Here is a 13,911-nt window from a genome sequence, read left to right as displayed (position 1 = left end):
TACGTACACACAATTTTGTGACGTATCATATATTCTCAGACGGCTCTACAACTCAATGTCAATCCTTGTACGGAGTCTCCGTGCCCTCTATAGAAAAATTCCTTGCGTTTCGTCTAGGGAGAGCAACATCTTCGATGGCTGTGGAGTTATATGGAAATAGGGATGCTCTATTGCTTGTTCTACGACCCCAGTTGCCTCTAAGATGGGCTGTATTTACAGATTCTAAAGCAGCTCTTCAAAGTATTTGGTACAGGCAAAACAGTGGAAATACTTTACCTGTCACACCCGATTTCGCCTATCTCCACCACAAGGCTAAGGTTGCTTGACACAGAATTACATTTTAATGGACACCTCGCCATGCTAGTATTTCGGGAAACAAAAAAGCTGATGAAGCTGCTCAAAATTGACCACAATTGAAGAATTTCGGAACAATAGTTTTTACGAAAGCCAGTGCTTGGAAGAACGCGAAAAGGTATGCCTGCCAAGAAAAAGAATTCGCCACGTCACAACGATAGCTTTATCTATTGCATTAACACAAAACTCAGCGGGGAACGCTACCACTCATTCCCTCATCTCCTAGAGACGATATGTCATCGTCTTCGACTGAATGTGGCATATACGAACTGTTACATGTACAAAATAGACCGTACCACAAGTACATGTTGTGATAACTGTGGCAGCATACTACTAGAATGTGCCGCGTACCGCGATGAGAGGCAGCTGTTCCAACAAAAAACAGACATAATCTACCACGAACAAATAAAGTTGCGCAACATATTAGGCTCTGTACGCTGACCTTCTAAACGACGTCGGGTCAAACTGTGATTAATGAATTACCTATCCGATATTGGCCTTGCCGCAGAGCTCTAATAATGCGACATCTACACAGCAACGCCTTGATGCACCTGATACCCTAATGTAAATTGTCGTATCAGGTTGACTACGCCACAGCACTTTTTTCATATCTTTCTTTTCTCTCTGCAGAAGTCATTCGTCCCGTTCCCCATCCTCATACAGAGTAGCATACCAGCGGTATATAGGCGCCGGCAAACCTTAACCAATTCGTGTGTATTCTGTATTATACATCATGCACATTGCGTATACGTGATGTCCCACGTAACTTGAGCTAGAGTTTAGAAATATGCCGGAACACGTAAGTACCACACCATCCAACGCATGTTGCTCACCGGTGCCTGAAGTTCGTCAGACTATGTTTTGCGCTCTCAAATAATGTTTGATTAGATAGGTTTACTAACTAATTTTTCAAAGAGTAAAGATAGATAAAAAATGTCAATGAGAAAATTGTAGTTCGGTTTTCAAAACGTTCGATAAGACAGTTTTGAACTTCATGTTTTTTATGTATTATTGTTTTTGAGCTAATTACATATGCCCGCGAAATACAGAAAATACTTTGTGACAAACACACTCGTGCGCCAGTGCGCGCAATAAATCTAGAGCACCCAAGTCGTAGCTAGGCACGCATCTTATCACAAGTTTCCTCCAGCCCGTGCATAGATGAAGCTTACTAAGCTTCATATACCGAAGCTTTTTGTGACTCCATTGAATTCCCTGAATGTTAGGATCAATTTAAATCTACTTTTTACCAATAAAGGCACCTCGTTGACGTAGACAAATTGAAATATTTCCAAAGCTACCCTTCGGGAAAAGGGAAATGTGTCATTAGCGGCATGGCTACAACCAACGAAAGTTATAGCTCAGCCTTGGATCTTCTACAATAAATATTTGGCCATGAATCACTGATTGTGAACGACCACATGCGCCCACTCCTCAACCTACGTGAACTTCTCTCATGCGAACATTTTGAAGGGCTGCAAAGGCTACATGGAGAAATGAAAACTCGCGTAAGATCCCTTTGTAACCTTAGAGTCGAAGAGAGAGAGTATGGCGTGTTCCTAAAAACGGCAATAACGCAGAATCTCCCGCAAGAAATGGTACTTTTTATACTCAGCGCACCTTGTCTTAGAAAAATAAAAGTGGTACTAAGAGCCCAACAGATGAATAGGCAATTCCTCTAGAGTTCTTGAGCTTGGAAGTAAGAAGCCGGGACCAGGCGTTGCTGATGACGGTTGATCAACCTGAACGGGCCCCAGAAATCAAATCAAAATTTAAGGAAGATAACCGAAATTCAGCGTCTATGTTAACCGTCATACCCTGTCCAGAGAGTTGTAGATTCTGTGATGATGAGATCACACGGTGGATGACTGCCCAGATGAGCTAACGATAGACGTGAGAAATGAGAAACTGCGCAAGCTGGGGTGTTGCTTCCGATGTTCTCGACCTTTTCACAGAGCGAAGGAAAGCAGAAGTTGGAAGAGTTTGAGTTGAGCAAAAAATAAAAGAAGGCACATCACGTCTATATGCGACCCAAAATAGAAACAGAAAAAGAACGAAACGCAGACCACTGTTTGCAGCTCTTCCGTGAACGCTTCTAAGAGCACAGTACTTGTATACAGACCACGCAAGTCTGGGCGCAAAGAATTGGAAGGAAACGCCTGTTAAGAATGTTATTTGATGGCGGTAGTCAACGCCGCTTCATCATAGACGAGTTAACTAGAAAGCTAAAAGCCACCGTGTTAGCAGAAGAACAGCTGTCTATCTCTGACTTCGGAAACATTCTGCACCTCGAAAATCTTCTAGAATAAAGCGAGTGACCCTACATCGCCAGTACGACTCAAACTCGATTGAAATCAAAGCTATAGAAGTCCCACAAGTATGCAGAGACATCATCAGCTGTAACAGAGACAAGTGTGCTTGAAAGAATGAAAGACTGGAGCTCACGTTTGGCTGATATTACTGTATTCCAGGTCTCACCCGATCTTGGAATATGTGGTCAACCCATTTGTGATGCTGGCGTCAGGCCATGTATTTTAAGAACAATGTACTTATATACTAGACACACGTATTTTCCACGTGTCTTTCATAGCTGATCTCAGAGACACCGCACACCTTGCAAGTTAGTCCTCCCAAACCGAATGCCTATATAAAAAACGCCTAAGAATTTATCAAAATATGAATATTTGAATTGTGATGTCAGTGTTACCCTGACACGCTGTAGTGACATAAACGGTAACGATGACTTTCTTGCAAAACAATGCTTTTTTCGGTGCAGTATACATAGAAATCCGCCTTTTCATATCATGACCACGCTTGCCTCCATAGAGCTGATTTGTCTCATTGTCGATATTCGTATCAACAATACAAAAATCCTGGTGACAGCCCTGCTGCGAGATATGAATGCATCGTGGGAGATAAAAGTGGGATATGAGATATGCCTTGAACAAAAAAGAACCTTTCAGCCTATTGGAGAACCAATATACATACTAACGAGGCTTACCTTCACAAGGGATCAGGCGTTACTGCAATATTATCGTTTATTAGTAGATCCAATGTTACCAAAAAGTAGACCACTTCTCCTAAGCAGTACTTGCAACTGTACGGCGGATCCTAAGTGACACTAATGTTTGTCATACGTATGTTACGGTCAATATGTCCAAGGGCACGACAAATCCGTTCCGTAGGTTACCCGAGCAGCTACTGCACTCATTGTATATACGCATCCTGAAAAGGCGCAATGCTTTCCTGCAGAAAGCCACCAGGAAGTGAAAAGTCACTCACGGTGACCCTGAGCACAGGGCATTTTCAAGATGGCCGTCCAGGATCTCGCGGGCCATTTCAAGGAACAAAAAATGTGATACTCGATTCCCGTTGTAGAACCAAGCAAGTCGCTCATGGTGCTGGTGAAGCTGTGCGTTATCATGTCGACTGGCCAGAAACCACGCATCAAACCACCAGGCTGCCTGTGTAAGTCCTCTCTGAGTAGCCGTGAATGCGTGGCGTAGGACTTGAAGCTAATGCATGTACCGGCCTTGAAGGAGCACATAAGGCTTGCCTCACCGACGCGCCCATGTTAGCGCTTGCACAATGGCTGAAGGTGACAGCAGGACCCGACCGGAAGGCGTTTTTTGATGAAGGCGCAGGTGCGGAGCGGAGGCGCTTTGTGAGTGAGCTCGTGGCCGCGCATGACGATGTCGCATGCATTCCGCAGGAACCCCACAAGCACGAAATGGCGCTACTCAAACTCAAACAGCAGGTCTTCACCGTACCTTGTGCTCTGTGTTTGGAGGTGGCGATGTCGCATTCTTGCTGTCCGATGCGAGCGTTGTGTCACTGAGTGTTGTCCCGAGGTGAAGACATGTGTATTTTTCCGTCTTCACGACGCTTCATGTCAAATGGGAGAGCCAAGAAGGTCTCGGTCGTACGTGTTGTCAGGTGGTGAAACTCACGACAAACAAACGCTGAGCAATGCAAAAACTCTTGCTGCGGAGGCTTCAACACGATAACGAGCGAGCTAGTTCTTGTTTTTGTTCACCTATTGTCCGTGGCGCATGTCCAACTTGGGGGATTGGCTAAGAATATAGTGGTTTTAAACATTATTTTTCTGATTTAGAATATCGGAGATATATAGAAAGATAACTGATTTCCTAGGAAATTGTGGTGCTTGATTTAATGAATATAATTATTGAAATAAAGTGGACTGCCTTGCATAACGAGCCACCACGCGCATATGACACGAGTGCTTGCCGAGACCTAGGTAGCAATTTAAAAAGTGAGGAAGGGCAATGAAAGCACCTAGTGCATACGCGCAGTGCAGGCCTGAAGGTGGCTAGAAAAAGGTGTGCGCACGCCAGCCGTGCAGCAAAAACTCAATATATATGTAAGCATGCATTGGGTAAAAATTAGCGATATTTTTTCCTAGTGCGTATTTTGGCACTAAAATATATTCGAACTTGCTATGCCCCACTACGTGGACATAATGGAATGGACGCAGTGAAATGTGTGCTTTAGTGGGCAACCGGCTTCAAACCATGAAATCGTTATTTTTATACACATGCTCTGACGCCTGATGGCAATGTATACGCTTGTACCAGGCATTATAACTGCAAAGTTTCACGTTGTATTGTTAAGCTTCTATAAAAGAGTCGTATGTTTGTAAAGCATGAAAATACTTTCACTGCATTTCCAAGCATAGGAAGTTGTTTTCACTGTATTCACAAGCAGCGGTGTCGCTGTGTGGTGGAATTTCACAAAACCCACAATTTCCTGGCGAGTGCTGAACATATCAAAATTGGCAAACCTTGAATTAGTGGCGGAAGGCTTAAACAACCTCTGTATACCTGGGCGGCGTTTGATGACCCTCGTTATTTTTGTCTTTCGTTGCTTTTTTCCTCTTTCTTCTTTGTTATTTTTCTGTGAATTTTTTATTTTCTCTTTATCTCTTTATTTTTAGTTTTTTATATCGATTCTCTATACATCGTGCTTCCACTTCCTGTGTTTCTCTCTCCCTGCCATTATAACTTTATATTATGTTTTATTTCTATATAATTCTTTGCCTTATTTCGTATCTATTTATATTTTTTCTTTCTTCAATTTCAATCTATGTGTCTATGTTTATATAACTCTTTCTTCTGCTCTGTGCTGGTTATTTCGAACAACGGTTTCTGCATCTTACAACGGACATGTCGGCACGCATAGGGGGAGTTCACGCCAGTTGCACGTGTTTGGGTGGCGAAGGAGAAGATGAAGGAGAACGCGAAGCAGCGAGATAGTTTTTCAGGTTACAATAGTGTGCTCTGAAAAGATGTTAGACCCAGTGGCGTAACGAGAGAGGGGAGACGGGGGTGCAAGTGTTCTGGGTCCCACTTGGGAGGGGGCGCTAAGCCGACGATGCCTCACATGCTTACGAGAACTTCCTGAGGATACAGACGAGGTGCTAATGCCCCCAACCCCGTACCCCGTTTCTGGAAAGTTCGCTCCTACTTGTTCTGAACCAGTGGGGGCATGTCCCCACACCATTACAACGCTCCATTTTTTGCCTTTTCCCCCTGGTACCAGCCGTGAGGCCAGATATTCTGGGAGGGGGGGGGGGGGCACGTCTGCGCTTGTTTCTGTGCTGGCGTCGCGTATGATCTTTGTGTACATCGCGCTGAAGCCTATTTGATTATGTACCAACACGCCTAAGTCAAAGTGCTTTTGGCCGGGTACTCCTTTGACTAGGTAAAGGGTGCTTTTTATCTTCGCCTCGCCGCAGAGGTCCAAGTGCTAAGGTACTGGAATGTTGACCCACAGGTCGCGGGTAAGAATCCCGGCTGCTGCGGCGGCATTTTCGACGGAGGCGAAAATGTTGTAGCCTTATATGCTGAGATTCGGCTGCATGTTAAAAAAACCCAGGTGGTCTGATTTCTGGAGCTCTCCACCACGGCGTCTCTCATAATCAATGGTGATTTTGGGACGTTAAACCTCACATATAATTTGATTTATTCTTCTTTTCTTCAACAAACGAAACCCAACCTTCTGGGAGCCTGTGGCTTCTGGGAAACTGTGGCTGTTTTAAGGAGCTTGTGGCTATTTCCTCGCACACAAGCCCGTGAAAAGCGATAAGATAAATAGGTCGGTGTAAGCCTGTTTACACACAAGTAGGTTTTTAACCATGAATGTGCCTATTCCAGGTCTTAGACAAACACATTATTATGGTGTTCTGACTTTGCTTAATTTGTGATTTGGCTTGTTTTTGTGTGCACATATACATGGTGTTTGAAGAAATGTATCCAGTAATAAGGAAGAAAATGCAGAAAGAAGGTTCCTGCGAGCTACCAGCGGCGTTCCCTTCACTGTGGCAGAAGGTATCTTCGGATGCGTACAAACAAAATTACGGCAGTAAATATACAATAAAACATAAATAACTTCTTATCCAGTGGATTTAGGCAGCCGAGTCAATGAGGCGAATTGAAGTCCTCGCTGGGAGTACTCCGTAGCCGCTTTGAAATGTCTGAAAAGTGATCGCTGGTGCTTGTTGCGAATCAATGAAATCTGGCTAATTTATCAGGCGAAACTATACGTCACAGCAAATATGGAAGCGGCTGGGCAGAAGGCATTGAGGAACGAAGCCGATGAACCAGTTGCTGGGGAACCTGGGAGACAGTATTTTACAGGCTATTTTGGAACAAATTATACGCGCAGTATGATCTGCTGTCGAATGCTTGCAAATTGCTTAAAGACAATACCTATATGGCGTGCAAGAGACAAAAGCAAACGGAAGCCTAACTCTGAGTGTAATTTTGCATAAAACAAGCTTATCTCTACTTTTTTTTTTTTTCAAAACCAGCGCATCTATACATAAAAACGACAGATTCAGAACATCACTAAGACTTAAAAGAGAGCAATGTCGTCTGTCAGCGCGGACTCGTCCTGTTTTCCTCAGTTCTGTTCTAGAACAAAGAAAGGTCAGGCAACGTCTGTTCTATACTAGCGAGTTAATTTCGACTTCTGCACTTTCTTCACACTAGGGTGGTTGAAAGTACTTCAGTGTTTTCATTTAAAGTCTTACGGGTGTTTTCGATTAGACTGTCCTATATACTGGAGGTAGAGGTGTAATCACATTCATTTCAGGTAAAATATGTCGTAAGACAAAAATTATTTTCCAAGTTATCAATCCAGACTGTGAAAGTTTTACCGCAAAGCTAGTCCTTACCGGTTGTTTTCCGGTATAAAATCTAATTTTTTTTTCTTATGGTGTTGAGTGTACTAGCCGTTTTGACAGGGCTTTAAAGTTCATATTGGGCGTGAAACATGGCGTTCTGGTGACAAAGAAAGAAAACAATTGCTAACAAATATAGCGAATGGTGTAAAAGCGAATTCCCTTCTCTCCTATTCTGAACTACTGAGTGATGAGTTCAATTTAGGTATCATTAATTGAACATGCTAACGTTATGCAAGCATCCACTTCCAAACTACGCTCCAGTTGGTGACAGTAGAGCAACAAAAATTAAGAAAATTTTAAATGCGAAGCATTTCTTAGTGATCTTCGGTGACTTTGAGCGTATCTATCGGTCTATCTATCTATTTATCTAACCGCTTACGTTTAGGTGCTCTCGTGGTCACCTCCTTAACTTGGCGTGAACCAAAAATAGCATGAAAAGGTAAGATGGTTTGACGAACATGACACGCTAGACAAGAATCGGATCATTTCACAATCCAGTCGCGTACGTCATCAAACGCTTTCTGTCAGACAGCGGCACAAAGCCCGTGGTGGGTATGTGCCGCTGGTATGCGCGTATGTTCCACAGGTTATTGACACTTAGTATCTACCTAGGAACGATCATAACACACATGGGAAATTATAATGCGTAAGCATTAAGAAATACCTGACCTCGGTAGCGTCGACCCAACGTTGGCATACAATAAATGTAATTGTCGCGGAAAACCTGAAAAACAGCGTTGACCTCCCAACGAATGCAAATAATGAATTTCAGGGTCCCAGCAGGAATCGAACCTGAGCACTTTGCGTGGCAGTCAAGAAATTTTGGACAGAGCTTCGCCAGGCCTCGGAACTTTTTTTCAAATCGACGCTAATCTTCGTGAAACGTCAATAGTAGTTGCAGTAATGCCTACCTATTTTTATAAAAATTACATATGCACTCCTTTGATACAGCCGTCACGTCGAGTTAAGGTCAATTGTGGTTAGGTGCCATACGCTGAAGTTGATTTATGTAGCAGTGTCCAAGGCCAGCATCTTCGCGAGCATTAGGGCTTCATATCATCTTCTGCTGTTGCTAATACGCATGTTCCAGTTAGTATCGTTTCGCTAGTGAAAACAACTGGCTATATAAACAATATAAACATCTGTAACTCTTCAACATTTGTCTGTGCGTCCAAGAATTCTACAATTACTTAGCTTCATTGCACGACGTGTCGCGCCATAAAACAAAACAGCAACTGGGTCACCTTCCCTCCGCATGTTTCGCATAACGTCAATTCCCAAGTACGTGGGATATCCCAATTTTTTTTTCAAGGAAGCCCGTGATATTTTGCTAGGTATAGTAAAACAATATATCAAAATCTTGTAGATTCATCATATTGGAAAATTGCTAAAATAATTCCAGATCCTATAAATAATTGTGCGGGATCCACCTTGGACAATATAAGACCTATGATGAAACAAGCGCTAAAAAATGCACACACTAGGAGATGACAAAGACCAGCGCTTACTAGCAACTGAAAATTTTATTTCGAAGCAACATTATATTATGCATAACACGCATGTACCTGATTCCAAATTTATTAAATAGGTGCGGGGTTCCCAGCACCTTGCAACATTCTTAGAGAGACGAGTGGCTCCAAGCAGCACGAAACAGAGCAATAACAGGTCTGTGATGCCCTTAGATGTCCGGGGCCGCAAGTAAGCTACACTGAAGAGAGCAGCGTGTCTTTATGCCTCTTTGAAAAGACTGAGTAACCTGTGGAACTTCTTTCGTGATTGGGATAGGGGCTTGCAATTCTTCCCCTTGAACGAGGAATTCCCTGTAAGCACGAGTCATAAGCTCGCATTGATTACGTCTCTGCCATTTGTACACACCGCCCGTCACTACTATCGATTTATTATTTTAGTGAGGTCTTCGGACCGATGTCTGGTGCGGCCTTTCGGTTGCACCGGTTGGTTGGAAAGATGACAAAAACTGATCATTTAGAGGAAGTAAAAGCCGTAACAAGTATTTACACGTGTTTATTTCCGGTTGTTTGCCATAAATTATGGGAGTGGTTTTTTGATATATCACGTTGTTGATGAATACACGGGGAGATCTGCAATGACGTACTAGCGTGTTATGCATAGAATAGTTTTCGCTTTCAAATTAAAATTTTCAGTTGCTAGTAAGCGCTCGTCTGTGTCCTCTCTAACTGTGTGTATATTTTCCCATCTGTTTTATCATGAACATTTACTAACACGCCCAAGTGGCAGTCATCCCAAATATATGACCGACAGCGTTAACTTCTAATGTGGGTAAATCAAAATGAAAAATCTTTTATGTTCGTCTTATTAAGTCGGTGAACAATTTAGAAGTTCTCAGTCTTTTCAAAGTCGGTTCTAGAACTGTATGTTTGATCTGTCATGCCCATGTAGACTAGGAAAGCCGAATCTAATTGGCGCACTGTCATTGACAAACAGCAGCCCTGGTAACTTTAGATATAAATAAAGTTTACGATAGTGTATAATATAAAATATTATTGGAATAATTAAAACTTCATGACATGCCTAATTATATAGTGAGGTGGTTTAGCGAGTTTTCAAATTGAAGGTTATTTTCACTCAAAGGTAATTCTTTAAATACACACTTCTAGTTTCGACGAGTTCCTGAGCGAGCAGTTACGTCGCCTCTCCTTTTTATTACATTGCTAAGCACTATTCCTATTCATGATGATGCATACGCATATGTATATGCAGATGATAAATCATTTTTGATTCAGACAAGGATACACATTCACAATCATATTCGCTTACAAGCTTATATGTGCGTCGTTGAATATCGTTTACAGATTATCTATTTACGCCGTAATGTTTAAAAGAAACACAGTTATGTTTTTTTTCTTTTGGGTAAACCAGGTACTATTAAAATAACTTGCAACCTGCAGAAAACACCACGTTTGAACTTGGTAAAACATTTGAGATTAACACAACTATACATACATAGCTTGCACATACATTCATTGAATACACAAACATACATACATACATACATACATACATACATACATACATACATACATACATACATACATACATACATACATACATACATACATACATACATACATACATACATACAAGTACGGGCGCTTAGAGCCCTACGAAAGGCTTTGCAAAGGTCGACGGGGATGCAAGATAGGTACATACATACATACATACATATATACACACACACATACATACATACATACATACATACATACATACATACATACATACATACATACATACATACATACATACATACAAGTACGGGCGCTTAGAGCCCTACGAAAGGCTTTGCAAAGGTCGACGGGGATGCAAGATAGGTACATTCATACATACATACATACATACATACATACATACATACATACATACATACATACATACATACATACATACATACATACATACATACATACATACATACATACATACATACATACATACATACATACATACATACATACATACATACATACATACATACATACATACATACATACATACATACATACATACAAGTACGAGCGCTTAGAGCCCTACGAAAGGCTTTGCAAAGGTCGATCGGGGATGCAAGATAGGTACACTAACTTTGGTTTACAAAACGTATTTGCGCCCCGTATTAGGATTCGGATGTGTTTATATACGGACGCATCGTCTTATGAACTGCGTCTTTTGTACACTATTAGAAAGACAGGCCCTAAGGCTTGGATTACCGATATTCATTTAGGCAATAATGTCCTCTATTTAGAACCACAGTCGCCCTCTCTGGGCTAATTGAGGATACTAACAGCACAAATATTCCTAAAAATTATCAATATTCGATAAACTTATAACAATTTTTATGTATCAGTGAGGCTTATTTTTTCTTATTGGCCTCGGTTTCATACACCTCAGTTGAACTACCTAAAAGCACTTGTTGAACCAGTCGATGTTAAAGTGAATGAAGTTCCTTTCATTGGTCATGAAAGACAGTACCTCTGAGTCATTTTGACTATATATATGCCAACCACTAAATGAAGTTGCCTTGCCGCTGTATACGTGGGGCTCAGCCACATGCGGGACCCTGTCGCGTTCTACAGAATAAAAATAAAGTTATTTTTCTTCGTTCCTTGATTACCAGGAATAAAATGGGCTTTTACACAGGCATTTAGAGGGGATAAATGGAACAAACATTAACAGGTGTCTCACATTTGAGGGAAAATCTAGCATTGTTGTTATCTTTGAGGCCTCCAATTAGTCATTTTCATTACAGCACGTCCCGATTTCTTATCGAGTTTTTTGGCGGAAGTTCTGGTGGTGGTAATAGAAATAAGAAAGCTCCCTATCGACATCAAATATGGCCATACATAGTTACAGATTCTGTATTTTTGTGCTCAGCATAGTCCCCAAAAAGCGACTCTCATTTATCACGTAGTTTTCATTTTCTGGTTACTATCCAGGTAACTGTAACCAGATTATTCAGCGTACCAGGCCACAAAGGGATAAAAACAAATGAAATCGCGCAATCTCTGGTGAAAGCTACTCTCTGTGTTCCGAAATTTTCAATTATACTGACAACTCTCATAAATCGTGACAGATTTAGAAGGCGTGCCAAAATGCAAGACACTAAAAAAACATCAATCGCTCATATAAACGAGTATCGACACCTCAAGTTTCCTTGGCGTAGGAGTTTCTCTTCAACACGACAAACGACAGTTATTTTTACAATATCTCACTTTCGCTTTAAAAAATTAATGTATTATATTCCCAGAGGTGGTCTGGCTCCGTCCCCACGTTGCTCGTTGTACTACGATGGGAAAAGAACAATTTCTTATCATGCAACCGCTTCATTTTTTGTTGAGAAAATTGTCCAAAACAGTGTCCAATTGCAATATATTCGAAGTAAAGTTTCAAATATTCAATCCTTGAGGTCATTGTAGATCTCCGTTCTGCGGTACAAAAATATTTAAATGAATAATGGTGGCTTTCATCTTGATTAGCATCATTATTTATTCTAAGTATTGTGTATAATTATTCATACAAATATTATGTGATCACTTTAATTTTGAATAACTCCTTTCTTGGTCAATCCCTCATAGTGGGTGGGAGCCATTGTATAGTACCATCATCTGCGCAAATGGCCACCAGAATGCAGCGACGTCCGCTCACAGCCGCCACCACTCCTTATTCCGCCATGGACGAACCTCGGCGAAGTGCAGCTACGTGCAATTTGGAGACCGCGTTGGCCCAGCCCAGGCAGCCGTCAGGGCAGTGTCTGCTGAGACTTAACCGTGACCTCAAGAACATCATAGATAACCCTGTGCCAGGAATCTACGTCGAGCCCGAAAAAGGCGACGTCACCTACGTCCACACCGTCATCATTGGACCCGACAACACGCCGTGCCAGGGAGGCTTGTTCCATTTTGTGCTCAAGTTCCCCCTCGGCTACCCAGACCGTCCACCGCAGGTACGCTTCATGACGACCGACGGCGGAAGGGTGCGCTTCAACCGGAAACTGTACAGCAGTGGGCTCGTCTCGCTCAGAATTCCGGGCACGTTTCATGGACCCTCGTGGAACCCGGAGATGACCCTGAAAACAATGGTGGTTTCGATCCAGTCGTCGCTCATCGAGCAGCCGTTGGACAACGAACCTGCACTGGGACGTGAGTTCAAAACTTGGCTTCAAAAGACGATTAGTTGCAACGCCAAACTGCGCTTCCAGACTATCAAGGTTGCGGTTTGCGACGCACTCGAGGCTTGCCTCCTCGGCAAATCGTTGTACCCGCAGGACCTGCAGATAGCTGTGATGAAGCACTTCGTAAAACAATATGACAAGTACGAAAGTGTAGCCTTCTCCCTACTTGGCGAAGACTCAAGCGAAGAGGAATCCAAGCAGTACGCAGTGCTATTCGAGAGACTGCAAGATTTGCATGATCGAATACTGCAAAACAGCCCAACGATGAGGAAAATGTGACAATCAGACTACAAGGGCATCATGAACTGCTATACCTCATGGAGACTTTTTTGGTGCTTAAAAAGTTGGCAAACCATTAATAAACCAGTGACGTAGCCAGAAAAGTTTTTCGTGGGGTATCACCGACCCGACCGGGGAGAGGAGGGTGGAGCACGCTGAAGTCTCAACCTCCTACCTCCTACACTCCATGTCTCTGTGACGTGACTATCACCGGTAGTTTGGGCAGAATGTGTACATGTATATCAAAGACATAAAACGTCCCGCCTCATGCGTATACGCCTGTGAAGAGAGGAGGAGTAAGTAAATATTAAAAGTAAAGTCATCGCTAATAAAAGTGCAGATAATGATAGGTACAAGGCCACTATTTAAT

General features: G+C 42.3%; 1 protein-coding gene across 1 annotated transcript; it reads left to right on the top strand.

Moving 5' to 3' along the window:
- Positions 1-12,761: 12,761 nt before the first annotated feature.
- On the top strand, positions 12,762-13,541 carry LOC119186081 (ubiquitin-conjugating enzyme E2 Z). Its single transcript, XM_037434858.2, has one exon. It carries the CDS (start codon positions 12,762-12,764, stop codon positions 13,539-13,541), a length of 780 nt encoding a protein of 259 aa, XP_037290755.2.
- The last annotated feature ends 370 nt before the right edge of the window (positions 13,542-13,911 follow it).

The sequence above is a fragment of the Rhipicephalus microplus genome, chromosome X (assembly GCF_043290135.1).
Source record: "Rhipicephalus microplus isolate Deutch F79 chromosome X, USDA_Rmic, whole genome shotgun sequence".
NCBI classification, from domain to species: Eukaryota; Metazoa; Arthropoda; class Arachnida; order Ixodida; family Ixodidae; genus Rhipicephalus; species Rhipicephalus microplus.
This window is presented reverse-complemented; position numbering and strand designations above follow the sequence as displayed.

Coding starts and splice junctions, on each gene's coding strand:
- LOC119186081 (XM_037434858.2), top strand. CDS start 12,762: ATGGACGAACCTCGGCGAAGTGCAGCTACGTGCAATTTGGAGACCGCG.